Genomic DNA, 18,205 nt, shown 5'->3' with positions numbered 1-18,205 from the left:
TTCCCACACCCTCATTATGCCACTGTGTAAGGAGTTTTAAAACTGGTTTACAAACTCCTTCCCTTCCTCTCCCCACAACAAACACCTTGTGAGGTAGGTGGGGCTAAGAGAGTTCCGAGAGAACTGAGACTAGCCCAAGGTCATCCAGCAGGCTTCATGGTGAAGAGTGGGCTTTTATTCTAGATTATCTAGAACTCTCCTGGTTCTCTAGATTAGAGCCTCTGCTCTTAACCACTACTCCATGATAGCTACCCCAGTAGCCATTTAGGCTGGACTTGTTATTACTTACTTACTCAGCCTTAATGAATTATCCAGACAATGTTATCGGCAATATGTTGCATTCTGATGTTTTTTTTAACTTTCCACTTCTTTTCCAGCTTGATTTGTGACCATTTTTAAAACATCAAACACAACTGCATGCCAGGATATCTATTAAAGTCTTGAGGTCTTTCATAGCTAACAATTCTTTCCATTTCTCTCGCTTTCTCCTCCACCTAGCTGCATTCCAAAGCTTAGGCAATTATATCTTAGGATTCCCTTAGAAGGGGCATAGCTACTGCAACCACTCCTGCCTTATGTCATCATCAGATTGCTATAATTTTTCAGCATCTATCCAAAAATTATAATCTGCATGTAATTTTGGAAAGCAGGAATTTACCAGTATGGTACAAAGGTACATTGGTGTAAAAGGCAATCTAACAGAAAGGCCCTAACATGTGTTCTAAACATTTCTAAAAAAGGGAATGACATTTGAGAGATTTTTTTAACCTCTCATCTCTGCACTAAAATTCATCTGTAAAGTTCAAATTCTAATCAGTGTTGGAGGTAGACATGAGGGAGGGGCACTATGGTTTACTACTTGTTTTTGTAATTCTCAAGTGAGCTTTCCCATTGCTGTTGTTATTTTGTCCCAGAAAGAACAAGACCTTGAAATAAAGGCAAAGATGTAATGTAATTAAATCTGCAAGCTCTTCCACTATTGCCATTTTAAAATGCAAACAATGAAAAGACGGATGAAGTATCCTGTAAACAACATGTTGAAGCCAAATTTTTGACTACCTCAAGGTATGATGGTTGGTTCTGGTTTTTTTTTCTGAAGGAGCACTGGAAACACTTTACAAGATGATGGCAAAGTCCTCGTGCACGTGGTGCAACATTATCTGCATTATTAGGATGGACAATTTTCACTGAGCTTGTGAAGGCAAGGAAATGATCCATAACAAAGCGGGAGAGAATGTGAACAACAATGCTAAACAGGAATGTAGCGATGTGTAGAGGGGTATTGGAACTGGGGCAGCTTTAGAGAAAGAAATGGCACTGATACCTTTGCTCCTGTTATAAATCTGGGCAAATAGAGGGGTGTACAGGAACCTTTCATGGGCTCTTAGCTCTTATATTAGCCTCTTTAAAGCTGAAAGCCTCTTTTGTATTAGTCTCAGCGAATGTGGCTGTCTCATGCTTTAAATCTCCTCCTAGACAGCTGCCCTCATTGTTCAAACCATAGTCTCAGCAGCTGTCCTAGGATACCAGAGCCCCTTTTAAATCAAAGGCACCCCCTCTTTCCAGCCAGCTGCTGCTGAATTCTAGACTTGGGCTCCGTCTCCAGACTCCAATGAAGAGTTCAGTCTCATCTGATCCTTATCTCAACCCTGGCTGTAACTCATATTACACTGCGGGCTTTGCAAAGTGGACCAGATCTCTTCATTTGGATTAATGCTGTTTTGTCTCTGGAGAATCTGTTCCATAGTAACAAAGGTTAAGGAAAATGTTAACCATGACAGCTTTTTATCTAAAAATTACAACTTCAGAAGGCTGAAACATCCTCAAAAGTCCTTTTAATGGCTTCTCACAGTTTATAGCCACTGTTACCAGAGTCACTTTTTCTGTTTCATTCCTCACTGAGTGATCCCAGATTCTACTTGATGGGGGTAATGTTGAAATGCCACACAACGAATCAGATCTGGCTACGTACCACCATCACTATGAGAAAATGGGCAGGACAATCCAGAAAAGGGGAAGCACCATGTGGCCAGGGACGGTGGAGTGAAGGCAACATGGCGGTGCCTCTGAAGGGGCTTCAAGAAGCACAGAAAGGAGGGAAACACTTTTGCCACCTGAATTCCTCCACAGCCTAAGCAGGCTTATACCACACAAGTCTGCAGCTGGGGATGGTGGTGTTCCCAAGCTGGAAGCCCAATGGAAGTGGATTAAAGTTGGCTCCACTTCTAGGAATGTCCCGGACCTGCTATCCCCCTCCCTGATGCTGGCATTTGCTTGGTATCCATCCTTGTGTCAGTACCCTACTAGTTGGTTTAAATCATTAGCCACCACCATTGACAATATTGATATGTATGATCTAATGTTTTATTTTGTTCACTGTTATTGCTTTAATTGGATATTGAACCATTTCAGATATTGTTTTAACTATGTAAGTTAGCTGCTCTGAGCCTGACAAGAAGGGGGGAAAGGTCAGGGCAGTAAGCCTAATAAACAAACAATTTTCATAAAACGGTACATTCCCCATCTTTTGGCTCAGCTCTAGTTGTAATGCTGCTATGGTAATTGCAGATATCTAGCAGGTTACTTTTTAAAATTCAGCTAGTTTACCTGAATCCCAGTGAAGGCAGCTGAGACATAGTAACATTTTCAAAGCACAGAGAACAAGAAGAAAACAGTGCAACTGTGATGACAACTTTCTGAAAAAGTTTGTTTATTGAGACTGACTCTTCTCTAAACTAACATGTTCTTTACATTATCCCTGACAGACCAACCTTGAATGAGGCCTTGTTTCTACTTTCCACACAGATCTAAAGGGGAAAAAAAGATGTTTTCTTGATAGTATATAATGAAACATTATAATTATTACACTTTATGCCACCCTTCCCCTTCCGGGCTCAGGGCGGCTGGCATCTCTGCCCTCAGATGACTAAGGTTTCCCTTCCCCCATATCATTTTTTTCTACATATAAATAAAGAGAACAGAAAAATGAAAATGGAATCAGAACAATAGTTACAATTGATTCTAAAAACTAAGGGAAAATACAATATATACAATATTATCTAAAACAATAAACAATTACTAATCATGGTTATTATTAATGATACAAATATATCATACTAACCATAACATGATGCTTATTGTAATAATCTAATAATAAATCCCATATACAATATCTGATTCACTTGCCAAGGATAACAGAAGAATAGTGTCATCAAATCCAACAGTCTGGTCACACAGGAAGCCCACAAAGAAGGCTACTACTGGAGCAGCACTATTCTGCCAATGTCCCGTAGAACATAATATAACAGGCATTCTCCTCTAAAACAGCAGATAATGCTGCATCATGACATCGCATCAGGACTAGTATCCATTTTGATGAGTAGCCATGGATAGACCATGAACACATACACTTTGCTCTTAAAGCCTTCCAAGTTGGTAACCAGCCCCACATCCTGAGGTGGGGAGTTCCACAAGCTAACCAAATGTTGAGAAGAAATACTTCCTTTTGTCTTTTTTGAATCTCTCACCCTTCAGCTTCAGCATATGACCCCACATTGTAGTATGATGTGAGAGGGAGAAAAGCTTCTCCTGGTTCATCCTCTCCACACCATGCACAACTGTATTATGCATCATTTATTATTTATTTATTATCTATTGTCTCCCCTTGCTGGTCTTTTTTCTAAGTTAAATAAACCTAAGTGTTTAAACGACTCCTCATAGGGCGGTTGTTCGTTTTGGTGGCTCTTTTCTGCGCTTTCTCAAGCTCTGCAACATCCTGTTTTAGGTGTGGTGGTCAGAACTGAGTGCTGAAGGCCTCAAACTGAAGGAGAAAGCAACTGAGTGCTTGGAAAGAACAGACAATTTATACCACCTCACTGTAGGGTCATAAAGGCACCCAATATGCTCTGTAAGGAGTCCTGGATAGGCTTAAGGTAACTGAACAGCAGGGGATTAATGAAGGAGCAAGCTGTTTGTGTAGCTGAAAATAGGCAGAAACCCTTCCTATAATTACTATATCACTGCAGTGAATATCACAAATTGACCAGGAAGAAGACAAAATACTCTTAGAAAGAATTACTCCTAAAACTACAAAAGAAGGAATCAATGAACAAGCATAGGAAAACTCACTGCAAGCCTGAGTGGGAAGAAATAATGGTCCCTTTGAAGCAAAAAGGGGAAAATAAACAAGATTTGGTACTGAGGAAATGAGGAGAACAGGACATTTAATACATAATAGGTTTAATTGAAAACAAGATAGAACTAATGCAAAATGGGGAAGCAGCTGAAAAGAGGCTTCAGTCTATGGCAGGATTATTACTCTCCTGTTGCAGGGGCCAGAGGGAAAAGGATCTTTGCTTTTCTAAATAGAGAGTCTGTTTTTGTTTGATTTGTTTACCACTGTAAAATGATTCTGCACACCAAAGCATCCTGAAGAAATAGCATGCTATGCAGCCTATGGGCTCATTAACAACCTTGTTGGTTGACTGCATTCTTCAGTGAAGCATTCCCGACGCCAGAGTTAAAAAAGAAAAAAAATATATATGAAGGGTCAATTTCATAATCAGCTCAAAAACAGACCAAAGCATGTATTTGGGCTGCAAAGGTGTGTCTGGTGTGCAGTATGGGCCTAGGAGCCACAGGTACCTGAGTTCTCATTTGTCAGCTCTAATAAAAATCACCAAATGCTCAAGGAAGAGACTGCTGACTGGATCACACCTCTACAGAAATGTTTGGTTAGAGAAAGTATATGATGTCATCATACTGAGAATTCCCATGCCTCCATTCATTAGGTGCCACTTACAGGACATAAGCTCACAACATACATCTTCTTTAACTCCGTGTAATGGCAGAGCGCCCTGACCTGGATGGCCAAGGGTAGATGATCTCATCAGATCATGGAAGCTAAGCAAGGTTGGCCTTGGTCAGTATTTGGATAGGAAACCACCACACAATACCTGGACCATGACAAAGAGACAGGCAGTGGAAAAACTATCTCTGAGTATCTCTTGCCTTGAAAATCCTATGGGATCACTGTAAGGCAGCTACAACTTGATGGCAAAGAGAGCAAGAGAGATGTAAGAAAGAGATGCAAGTAGGGAGGAAGACATGTTTTTCTTGTAAATGTAGTTTAGGTAATATGCTCTTTTTCCCCATTGTGACTAAAACAAAAGATGAAAACCAAGAGCCATGTTACATATTCAGTAGGATAAACATGCGTAGCCACTTCAAACTGGATGCCAAATGGCCTTAACTTGTGTGGCATAAAGCTTATGAGTTCAACATTTCAACAAGAAAGTCAATGGCTCAAATCAGCTATGCACTCAAGTAGGTGGCCTCAGGGAAATCTTCGTCTCATCCTCAGCCCTCGCCGTTGGCAACAGGAAGATTATTATACTGGCCTACGCTAAAGGGTTGCAACAAAGATTGTTCAGATAATGAAAATGAATTCTCTCCACAATTTCAAGTGCTACAACACAAACACCTGTGTTCAACCTCCAGTCTTCCTGGACCTGGAGTAATTTTAAAGCCAAATCTGCTTTGAAGTTAACAATTCCAAAAAAAGAGTAATAATTTATGTCTAACAGGTTCACAAACTGTGCCTTGGCAATTATAGAGTGCACACATAAAAGTAAAATATGAAAATTAGCATAACCATCTGGTTCATGATGAGTCTTCAATCCATTTCTTTAGAGGAATCAAGGATAACACTAGATCACTGAATCCAGCACAAGTTATGCAACTATTTATAATTCAGGCCCTGTCATATGTGCATTGGACCTACACCCCTCACCCAAAGTACTTGCTGGCCAAAGTCTCTGCACCCCATAAGTCTACAGCAGAAATGCAGTGAAAAAGTGCATATGACAAACTCAGTCACACAAGATCTAGGTCAAGGGGGAAAAGAAGGGCATTGTAGGGACACCAATCCTTAGGGAAGAGGGGAGGATCTAGGAACAGAGAGGCTCCCAGGGCCAAAGTGAGCATGCCATTCAATCTGCAAAAACAAATAGCTGCTACCTTTATTAAGCAAGCACAGAAAAGAAAAAAATGGGAGTCAGATGCTGGGGGAGGGGGCACAATTTCAGTGCTTGGCCCGGATACCATTTTTTAGAGCTATGTCCATGGGTCTATATAACTATCCACAGATTTGACTTTCCCATTTATCCCTTCTACTGTAGCCTTCACTCCACCCATTTTGATCACCCGGGGGGAGGGGTCATCAGACCCGCAGGAACATCATCAATGACATAATGAGGAAGAGATGTCTGCAATAATCACTATCCCTCCTTCCATACATGGGAGTTTCATTTACTGATAACTGCGTGTTTTGATACATGCCAATACATAAACCACACAAGACAATATAACCTCCAAATTTAAAACGGGAACGTATACAGGGCTGTCATAAGAGAAACTGGCCCCAAATCAAAGGAGTACAGTGTCTCCGCGTATGAAATCCATAAGTGACACAAGTGAGGCACATACTATAGAATTCATTCTACCAAACTCCAGAGAGAACTTGAACATGCACCCCAGTCCAACCAATACAAAGACTTACTTATGGTCAGTTCATTAAATACACACGGGACAAATCAGACTGCAAACTCACCAAAACTGAACAACCATATTTTGAGCTGTGAAAAAAGTACTCATGAACCTTCACTATTGGAAAAACAGCAAGTGACAGCAATTCTTATGTTAAAAAAAGTGCTACATGGATATATGTATGTACAGCTGCAGTTCTGCTTACCTTCTTTGCTTTTGGGTGGAATCTCAGCCATTGCTGACTGAAGCTTTGGTTCTGGTGGCAGGTGCTGATTGGTTTGGAAAATCTCCACATTTTCAATCTGTCTAACTGGTTGCAGTGGAACCTCTGAAGATTTTGGTACCTGGATTTCCACACGTTTGGTGGCAATATCTGGCACAGGTGGACTATTGGCTTCAACTCTCCGTTGTGTCGGCTCAGGGATCTTTGAGGGAACTTCCATTCTGCGAAGTACTTGATCTTGGGGTTTGCCTATATTGATCTCAGTCCTTCTTGTAGCAGTCTCAGGAGGCTTATGCCCTGACACATCTGCTCTCTTGAGGCCAAATCTTGATGCTCCTGATGTGGAGTTCTCCACTTGCTTAGATGAAATATCAATGGAGATTTCTGTTCTTCTGGACACTGGCTCAGGATGTTTTGGTCCAGAAGGATCAACTCTCCTCAGAGAGGATTTAGGCGACCTTGATGCAGGAGACTCCACATGTCTGGAAGGGGACTCAGAATTCCTGGTACCAAGATCTTGGAATTTCTGGGTAGAGCTGGATACTGTGGACCTAACAAGAGGATTGGGTGTCCGTCTTTGAGGAGTGGAAGAATTTGATGACTGATCTACTTCCTCAACTTCAAAGGATCTCTTCAGAGCTGAAAGATAAGAATAATAATGTTTAATAAGAGAGAGAGGTTATGACACAAGCAAGTCCCTGGAATTCAAGTCCCACAGGCCAGTCAGCTAGTCAAAAAAGCAATCTTTGACTGTATCATTTTCCTGAAACTATATACCCCACTGAACTGAAGAACTAAAGTCTGTATGAGAGGCATTAGTGAACAGGGAGGTAATCAACTTAGGCAAATTTATCTGTCTAACATGTTTGTTTTATATAAGAGATTTTAGAAATCTCCAAATCATAATTCTCTCTGATGACCATCATATTTTGTAAGATGATTTGGAATGAACATTTAAAAGCTGTGATGAAACTGAATTGCTTTTGAAGTGTTCCAGTATCACACTTACAATGCTTCTTCAGATTATTTTTTATCATCAATCCTCCATGCCAATCACATATTTGTTTGGAGCCCATTTCAATGCAATGCAACCAAGCCCTGTCAGCAAGACAATCCCTCTGATAAGACTATTTCCAATACTGTGGAATCCCTCCGAGGTTTTATTTGGAGTCATAAAAGAGACAATAACTGTTTATTAGGGTTATTGATAGAATGCCAAAGAGCAGAAGCTCGGCCCAAAACGGAAAGTTAAGAGAAGCTTCTGGATTTTGAAGAAGTGATGCAAACAAATAGTATGCAAGGAATCTGTGAGGTCACTTTATGAGAGGAGACTGAAAGAGCATAGATAAATATTTTGAATCTCATAAACTCTGCTGTTACAAAAAGTGACAGAGAAATTCACAGTTTCTGGATGGCCTTGGTAGGTGCCAACATTGTTGCTCACCACTGACCCTGGCCCTCCTGTCATTCAGAAGAGAAAAGGGTTCTGATTTATCAGCCAGATACTCCACACTCTATACTGCAGATGTCCAAACTTTTATTCTCCCTGAAAAAGTGTGGGTCACTCCAAAAACAACAGAACTCCACAAATTCTTCCCTGCAAGACAAAATCTCCTAGGCATACTTTTTACATTGTTTTCATTAGTCACTTTGCTAATATAATAAAAACTTTGGCCCACTAAGTTATTTGTATATTCTGGAATATCCTAAAAATCACAGAACATTTACTTCAGCATAGTTTCATTGGCTTTATTGGAAGGAAGATACTCCTACATCTCTATGTTTTTAGTCACTGTCCATGCCTGTCAGTAATGATAGAAACAACTGAACATGTGCTTGATACTGTAGTTTCTATCAAGATTTTCAAATTCAGTATATTTCTACAATTTTGTTTAAATACCCAGGCAGAACAAACCACTTTTTATATTTCTTTGCTTCTCACCAATAGCTCCAATGAAACTACCTTTATGGTGGTAAGATTCTGTGATATGGCATGCTCAAAAAGGCAGAAAATTGTAGTTTAGTTCTAACATCCCAGTATTTTATTATTTTAAACATATTATATTACCTGTACTGAGTATAGCTTTACACAATCATTGTAGATTATGTATCAGTGCTACATCTGTTCACTGATCTTGGATTGTAATAAAGGCTGATAATAATAGTTAACATAATTGTAGGGCAGTGACCAGAAAAAAAAATGAAGACAGGCGTTTATGAAATATATGCATGATAGAATGCAAATCTGAGATATCTAACTCCAAACCTCCTGTGAGGTGGTTCACTTGTCATATCTTGTTTTTCTTTTGTCTTCTTGTTAACATAATTGTAGGGCAGTGCCCGGAATAAAATTCAAGATAGACATTTTTAAAATATATGCATGATAAGATGCAAATTTGAGATATCTAACTCCAAATCTCCTGTGAGATGGTTCACCTGCCACATCTTGAATTCATATCTGACTATTCACATGTTATAAAGATTGCACCAAGAGCCACTTCTTTACACATTTCTTAAGGAAGTGAACAAAGCAAAGCAAAACAAGTGGGCCCTCTGGAGAAGAGAAGCCTGTGAGCGCTTGAAAGCCCTTTAAAGGTAACCTCACCAGAAAAGCAAGAAAATCCATCCAGCTCTCTTCTACATTCAGAGTCAATAACACTTTCATGTGGCAGGTATATCAGTAACATTTAGCCATCATAGTCTGAATGCAGCTCTTGTCACACAGAAATTCAGAAACCCCCTTGGTGTTGGTACTATATAGAAATGTGCTCTTCCTATCCTGTTTAAGCAAAATAGGAGGAAACAAAACACCTGACTATAGACCAGTGGTGGCGAACCTATGGCACGCATGCCAGAGGTGGCACTCAGAGCCCTCTCTGTGGACACACGCGCACATAGTTCATCATGTGGGGGGGAATCACACCCCCCCACAAACACACACACACCTAGGCTGGCCTGGGCCGCTGGACTTGATGTGCATGTACCTCAGCGAGCAGGGAGGACTTGGCTGGTGGGCCTGGTGCCTGCTGCCCGGGGGAGGGGGGGCAGAGGAGGCAGAGATGCTCGAGAGGTGCAGAGCAGTGCATGTGGGACTTGCTGGAGGCTACAGCAGGCTGGCCCCTGCTCAAGGGGGTTATTCAGGTTAAATTGCCGCATTGGCACTTTGCGATAAATAAGTGGGTTTTGGGTTGCAATTTGGGCACTTGGTCTCGAAAAGATTTGCCATTGCTGCTATAGACTATGAAATTTGCGTAAATAAAATGAGCAAAAACAGTCTCTCTATGCCACATATTATGTTTGTGTGTGTGTAAGATACAAACCTATATCAAATTCTAAATGGATATGATTGCACATAAAGCAATCTCCTTGGTTTAAAACCACTCTACCACAAAAACAGTTACCTGTGATTACCTTTTAAGGTATGCACCCCAACAAAACAAACTCCAGGAATTCTATGAACCTTTGTGTGAATAGCTTAGCAATTTTATACAGCACTGTATAAAAGCATAGAGGCTCTGAGATAAAAACACTTCCTTAAAACATTTCCATGTAGTTGGGAAAACTGATTTTGGAGGGGCCTGACTTATGTTGGAGCTCTCTTTAGGTACATGGATATCACAATTTAAGTCAATTCTACCATAACAGTTTCTGTCCCTTTACAGAACTGCTACAGAATAGTTTCTGTCATAAAATAAGACTGCAAAGCAACAGTTCCCAGCACTCACTATCAAAGATCTCTCATGGGACCTTAAGTCATAATATAAGGGACGTTACACAACCATCTCAGCTTTAATGACACTTCCTCCTCTACTTCCCCTTTACTCTCATTGGTTAATGTTTGTGCAGTGCAGTTACAAACACTAGAGCAGGTTTTATAAATGGAACCAGGTAAGATACCAGGAGGGAGTACTCAAATCATAAAGGTAGTGTTCAATTTATAAAAGGGTGCAGAATCAATGAAGGAGTATGAAACCCTTCATTTGCACCACAGATGAGACTAGTCATTTAAGCTGGCCTATATCACAACCTGTGCCATCAGAAACCAATTCTGATAAGTGTTCAAGATCATAATAAATTGCATGGAGGACCATTTGCCACCAGGCACAACGAAGTAACCTTCTGTATGCCTGCTTCAGCAGATTTCTTTTTTGGGGGGGTGGGGGGTGGGGGGTGGGGGTGGGATTAGCACCAAAATGCTTCCACCTTAAAATCATTATTCACCATGCCTAATGTTGGACTACTTCATTATTGCCATAATCTTTATTTTTCAAAAACGCAGCGGCCTCAAGTCAAGAAACAGGAAGTTTCAAAACCACATGCATAAATAAAGTATGTGAGACAGCATCTGATATGACAAAGCTATTACTGTAGCATTGCACTGGTATGCTGCTGGCAGCGGTATGTGCACAGCGCAGCCTCTGCAGTCTGGAGACATCACACTGTGTTTGGAACATTATACTTAACCTTCCTGTTTTGTGCATTACCGCCAATTAAGATAAATGTCTGTTTACATACTGCATTTGCTAGGTAATGAGACACATTATCTTTTGAAAGAGGTTAAGTGTCTGCTTGGTTAAAAGTACCACTCAGAAAACATCAGATCTTTATTGCTATCAAATGAAGACAACAGCACAGTGAGTAATGAGGGTTTCAAAAGCACTGAGCAATATGCTAAAAAGAACCCCGTGAGACAAGCACCACAGAACTCCAACAAATGAGGTAATGAGGCAACGGTATCATATATTCTTATAAGCCAGGGAAGAACAAATCTAGCCTGGGGAAATTTTGCAAATCAATCTCAATTATTTCTTTTAAGCATTCGAATGAGAATTTGCAATCCAAACCCAACATTGGAAAACCCATCCAAACGTGATGAGAAGAGAGGTCCAGCAGGTAGTGGGGAACTAAGGAACACGGAGCCTTGGAAGTGGCTAGGCAGGGCCGGCCAGATGGGGGAGCAGAGGTTACGGGAACCCAGACCTGAGAAATGAGGAAGCCAAAAAGTCAAGAGTTCAAGAGATCTGGAATGTAAAAAAAATCATTCCCAGCGGACCTATAGGCTGCTAAGAGAAGGAAGATGAAGGATGGGGAGAGGAAAGAGAAAGTTGAGGGTCTGTGAGCTAAAGAGGTAGTGAGCAAAGAAGCTGAGGCGGGCAGGGGAAAAGGGGAGGGGAGGAAGAATAATTTATCTGACTGATTTGTAATAACCAGCCAAACTTGGGTAGTAGTTAATTGTTAATGATGATGACCCGTCTGTCTGTGCTGGGCCCAAAGACCCAATGCGACATGTTCACACAACTTGGAACTTTTCCAGGAAGTGCATGAAGCCACCTATGTCTAAACACAAGTCCCTTCTTCATTCAAGCCGCATGACAGCAGGCTCCCAGTCATGTGGGCATAAGAAGTGGGAACTACACAGAGAAAAATCACACTCCTGCATCATGTTCTACTCAACAGAGGAGAATAGACAGCAGGTGCACACAGATCAAGATGAAAGAATTCCAGGCTGCCCAAAACTTCTCACGAATGGTCAAATATTTGAAACAGTCAAATATTTATTTTATTTATTTATTTTATTAAACTTATAGGCCGCCTTATCCCCAAAGGGCTCAAGGCGGCTCACAACATGGCTGTTAAATCAAACAGCAAGGCGACAACATAAAACACTAAAATCATTAAAACCTAAGCAGCAGTTTACAACAATAAAAGCTATAAATTAAACAGCCCGATTTATGGGGCAAGGTTGTTTGAACAGGCGCCCAATCGAAGGCCAAAAGAAAAAGGAAGGGAGGAAGTAGGCAGGGCCTGCGATGGAATCAATAAATAAATCAGGCCCGGCCATAGTAGGATGGAAATGGCAGTCTCAATTACGGTTTTGATTACAGTTTCGGTAGGGGGCAGTAGGTCCACGGCCGGCCTCCCCAAAGGCCCGGTGGAATAGCTCCATCTTGCAGGCCCTGCGGAACTCATTAAGGTCCCGCAGGGCCCGCACCGCCGGAGGCAAAGCATTCCACCAGGCAGGGGCCAGAGCTGTAAAGGCTCTGGCCCGGGTTGAGGCCAGCCGTATCATCGCGGGACCAGGGGTCACCAGTAAATCTGCCGTTGTCGAGCGCAGTGGTCTATGTGGGACATAAGGGGTGATGCGGTCCCGCAGGTATTTCATCTTTCTAGGACTGGCTAGGACAAATGAGACATGTATTTTCTGATGTCCATCACAGAATTAGCACTTTTAAGTCAAAAACCAGCCCTCAAACTTAGTGGAAGCAAATATTACTCTGAGCTTACAGCTGTCTCAGCCCCTTGACTATTCCCATCTCAGATTTCCTGTTGCTTTGCTTGTGTTTTTCTCTCCCTCTGCTTCTGCTTAGAGTTATCTTACTCCTGCTACCACAAGTCCACCAAAAGTCCAGGGAAGAGAAGGAATGCACAGAAAGAGGCTTCAGGAAGCAGTGAAGTCTCAAGAGGGGGAAAAAGGAAAACAAGGTTTGAAAACAGCCCATTTGCCCAGGGCCAATGAAAGGGAAGTAAACAGAATGTGCTCCAAAGGGATCCATCTCCTGTCTTCCCCACAGGGGTGCTTTCTGCAACAGAATCATTTTGTGCAGGAAAGCAACTGCAAACCAGCTCTGTGAATCTCTTGCCTTGAAAACTCTACTGGATTGCCATAAACTGGCTGAGACATGATGCCATTTTATATACACACTGATTCACTTTCCCATCATCAGGAGGAGCAAAATTAAAACTGTGCGTTCATGCAACACTTACAACCCCATCCAAAGGAGGGTGATCAAAAGGGCTCTAGACAGTGGTGCAGACTCGTGCTGGCACGTTTGGCCTCCCCAGGGAACTTACCCCAGCAGAGGGGGCAGATGCCCTGGCGGCCACTTGTCCCACAGCCCCACCACTGCAGAACCTGGAAGTCTGGGTATGTGGCAGGGGTGCACTGGCGTCATACTCAGATATCAGCATGGGGGGGGGGGCAGGGCATTTCTGATGTTAGTAGGCTCCCTTCCAAATTACAGGGACAGAACCATGGCACCCTATCCTTGGTGGCATAAGTCCTGTAAGCCCTATGGGGTTTTTCAGCAGTAGGGGGAGGTTTGGGCCTTTTACGAGCTCCCCACTCCATCAGAAAGTCCTTATAGGTCGATTCCACAAGCACTAACTCGACCTAGGTTCCACCTAGGTACCACCCCACATCCGGCAAGTTCCACGCGGGTCTGTTCCTGCTCTGCTCCGTCCTGCCGTTAAACTTCCGACTCCACCAGGAAGGAACAATTTTTTCGGCAAACCCAGGTCGAAGCTGGTAAAATGGGGAATCTCTATCGCCTTGATTCGTCCGTTCAGCCAATCACAGACTAAAGTCTTGGGCATGCACGGAACGGGAGACTCGCACTGGCAAAAAGCGGGCCTCCCCCCCGCCCTTCTGTATAGAAGCGACGGCCATGCGCATAAACAGAGGGCAGATAACATGCTGCTCATAGCAACAAAATGGAAAAAGGGAAAAAAGGGACGCACGCTCGCATTCCCGCCGCAATGCAGCAGCCTATCAGGAACGAGGAGCAAATGATGCGCTGAGGTGATCCCACCCTCTGAGCTCGGCTCCGGCAGGATTACCTTGGCTGCTGTGGGAAGTAACAGAGGAATCGACATAAGTCGGCGCTTTCAGCCCAACGGGTCGAACCTAGGCTGAGTTGGTGAGTGCGGAATCACCCTTAGAGGTGATGGAGTGGTGCTGCACTGGCACTGCATCCCACCGCCTCCAGGTTAGGTGGACTTGTTAGTGCAGCATGATATTCCCTATAGAAGCCTGTAAAATTGTCCCCCATGACAAAAGAAGAAATGGGTGACAGATTACGAGTATCTCTTGGGTTTGTCACTAGAAACCAGTTGAAGGAATCTGCTTGCTATCCTGACTCCTGCTCCTGCCCCACTTTCCATTCTCAGTGGATTAATACAACAGGGCTTTTCTCATCCACTTTGCAAACATATACAGCCAGAGGAAAGTTTCCCAAGAATTCGTGCCCTACTTCTTTTTTAAATTAGCGTTATTCAAACAGAAACAAATACAAATATTGATGGCTATGTTACTAACTCACTTGTCTCCATCTCCCATCATGTTCTACTCAACAGAAGAGAACAGACAGCGGACTATTAGTACAAGTAGTCAGGCTTGTAAGAGATAAAAAGAAGAAAATAAGTGGATGGAAAAGTAAAGGAAGAACAGGGTAAATGGATGGAAAAGTAAAGGAAGAACAGGGTAAAGGGTATTTGCAACAACCACTTCAAACGATCCATTTCAGGCAGCGTACAATATAACTTTTTTTGCCACACAGTGCCTTTACTACCTCATGCTTCCCTCTCCCCCAACACACAGAGATTGAGAATGCATCTTTAGCCTTTAATTTAATATTTCCTGATCTTGTTTCCTCTAAACTGGCTGAGAGAACTTGTTGTCCAGTCAGGAAGATGGCTGAAGTGGGGAAGAATACCACAGTGGTAAATAAAGTATTGGGGAAGGGGAGGGATGGATTTATTTACATAGGATTTGTAAATTTCTGTTTTAAAAAAACCCTATGGTGAAACATTATAAATTCAACACAGCAGATCTTGCATTCAGTTATACTGGCCTTGATACTGACAAACATTCTCTGTTGACCTACGGTATGTGGAACAGCTCTGACAAAGGCCATGCAGTTTTCCACAAGACTTTCCTGATTTGGATTTGAAGGCATATATCTGACCAGAACTCTCCCTGCTGGTGGCAATAAAGATAAGTAATTCCATTCACTGAACAGGCAAAAGACTGCATGCTTTAAAAGCTTGGCTTTCCTGCTTAAATTACAAACAGTTTGTTGGGTCTTAACCTGATATGTTCCTTTCCTCTGTTTCAGACTCATGCAAACCTTGAAACTAAAGACTTTCCTTTACTGACACAGCAGCAGGACAATTTTCTGTATGATCACATGAAATAAGAGAAGATAAACTGGTTACATTTGCCAGTAGTTTGTAAATAAGGGACAAGCAAGAAGATGTCATAGAAAAGGAAGGTTCTACTCATAGGCCCAAAATCAACAAAAAATGGAAAGGGGGGGTTACTTCCTGCAAGGAAGTACACATGCATACAGAATCCTGCAGAGATTTCAAAACAAGGAGGAGATGGTGGATGCTTTATTCATCCCATTTCAACAGTGTATTTCCGTGACATCTGTGATAGTTTTACATTCATGAGGGAATATGGAGAATAACTTCTCACCAAGGACAAACTTAAAGTGATGGGCTTGAGGCAGGAAGTTTTGTTTGAATCCCTGCTCTGCCATTATGCAGAATGAGGAGCCTTTAACTGCTTGCCATCTCGCTTCTGAACTGATCTCAAAGAGTCATCCTGAAGGGGCAATGCACTGAATCAATGTATCCCATTCTGACCTTGGAGTAGGTTACAAATAACTGAAGGCACATGCATGCAAATGTTCTCCTATGCCAACCAACTGAAAATGACTCCAGAGGTCAAAAACATTGGCTTGGATCCCATGGATAATCCCCAATGATGAAAGCCATTTCTACCAGTGTAAAGGGAATTCCTTGCCTCCTGCTACAGCCTAAATTGTCTCTGAAATGAAGTCTTCCCTGCAGCTCTGCTGTCTCTCTTGCATTGCTTTTGTGTGTGTGTGTGTGCGCGCGCGCATGTGCGTGCACGCATGCTATGAAGTCACCGCTGGTTTATGGCAACCCCATAGGGTTCTCCAGGCAAGAAGTATTTAGAAATGGTTTGCCATTACCTGTCTTTGCGAGGGCTGAAAGAACTCTGAGTGAACTGTGAATACCCCAAGGTCACCCAGCAGGCTTCATGTAGAGGAGTGGGGAATTGAACCCAATTCTCCAGGTCAAATTTTGCTGGTCTTAACCACACCTTGCTGGCTCTTTACATTGCTTTTATTTTGCCTTAATACACACAAAACCATGTTCACACAGGAACCATTCCTGTTCTCTACCCACAATGTGCAAATGTAGAGTGCTAATGAGGCAGGTTTTCAGGCCCCCCGGATTTTCTTGGTGACGCTCTTGTAAAGCTACGCGCTCCCAAGATTGGTTGTTCACAGCACCACTAAACATAAAACAACCCTACTGAGTAGGGTTCAATAAATGCACCATCATGTCATTCTCCCTTAAGGGCAACCACCTTTGGAGGCAAGTGGATTTATCTCTGTTCCAGAAAGCAAGGATGGGAAGTGAGAGACATCAACTGGTCAATCAATCATCATGCTTCTCCTCCCCAGAAACACATCAACATACACAGAAAAGTAAAGGTCAGTGTGACAAGTAGGATCTGCTGCAGCATGAATTGCCTGGTCGGTGGCATCTGCTGTCGGGAAGTATTGTGGGAAAGGATCAGTTCCTTTTGTTTCCCACTAAAACCACTTTTCTTGAAACACACGGTGAACTAAACAGCAGCTTTACAAAGAAAGACTACCCAGATGTGTGGGTATGGGGGGGGGGGTGTTATAGAAATGTCTGTATACTTTTCGTTGGACAACTATAAATGGACTACTGGGGAGATCAAATGGATAGGAACTTCTTAGTATATGCACAGGGATAAGAGGGATAGAAATTAGAGAGAAAATATTCGCAGGAAGCAGGCTAAAGAAAGCACTATGATCCAAGTCCTGCATCCAGGGATTTTTCTGCACATGGGTAATCCAAATACTGCTATGTGATAAATTGAGTTCATTTTGAAGTTTCAGACCTATTGCCTTATTTTTCTTTGCACCTACTGAGTCACTGTAGGAAGAATATCCTATGACAGTTGTTCATGGTGGTTGTAGAGAGCTAGGAACTTAACACAACTCTGTGGCTGCTACCACACACAGGTTTTCCTTTTCTTTCCAGAAAACTGCAGTGGTTCTTTTAGGGGATTCCACATATCATCATCGTGCAGCCATTCCCCTTGCAAGCCTTCCCCAGCTCTGCTTGGGATTTCCTCACACCTGCATTGGCATGATTATGGTTTCCAAAGCGGATCTGTGAGACATATGGACAGGAAAGTACAGATTTCTACATCTCTCTGCCAACATCTGGTGCCTCACCCAGTACCAATTCTGTTTGTGCCTACTGCCACCCTAAGCTATTTTTAATTGATAATAGATATATTGCTAAAGTCTCCTAATATGACAATAAAATATCAATTATTTATTACAAAAAAAGTAAAAAGACTGTTAGCAGAAGGGGGCAGAGAACAGCAGGTACAAGGGGAATACACAGGGGAAACGCCCATATGGAAGATCAGAAGTATGCATGCCAGAGTAGTATAGTAGCTAGAGTGCCAGTTAAAGTATCTAGAAGATCTAGATTTAAATTCCCAGTCAGCCACTCTGAGTGACCTTAGACCAGTCATTCTTTCTCAACCTAACTCACAGTGCGGATCTTGTGAGAACAAAA

At 42.3% G+C, this 18,205-nt stretch overlaps 1 protein-coding gene across 3 annotated transcripts in view; it reads right to left on the bottom strand.

Annotated features, from left to right (window-relative positions):
• SEPTIN9 (septin 9) overlaps positions 1 to 18,205 on the bottom strand; it is a 264,354-nt gene that overhangs the window by 104,813 nt on the left and 141,336 nt on the right. For all 3 annotated transcript variants that reach the window (XM_048487830.1, XM_048487832.1, XM_048487831.1), the window contains one exon: positions 6,752 to 7,408. In XM_048487830.1, the coding sequence (XP_048343787.1) occupies positions 6,752 to 7,408 (657 nt within the window). The remainder of the gene's footprint in view (positions 1 to 6,751; positions 7,409 to 18,205) is intronic.

Source organism: Sphaerodactylus townsendi, linkage group LG03 (genome assembly GCF_021028975.2).
Source record: "Sphaerodactylus townsendi isolate TG3544 linkage group LG03, MPM_Stown_v2.3, whole genome shotgun sequence".
In the NCBI taxonomy this organism is placed as follows: domain Eukaryota; kingdom Metazoa; phylum Chordata; class Lepidosauria; order Squamata; family Sphaerodactylidae; genus Sphaerodactylus; species Sphaerodactylus townsendi.
The sequence above is the reverse complement of the archived record's forward strand: the minus strand, read 5'-3'. Positions and strand labels throughout refer to the sequence as shown.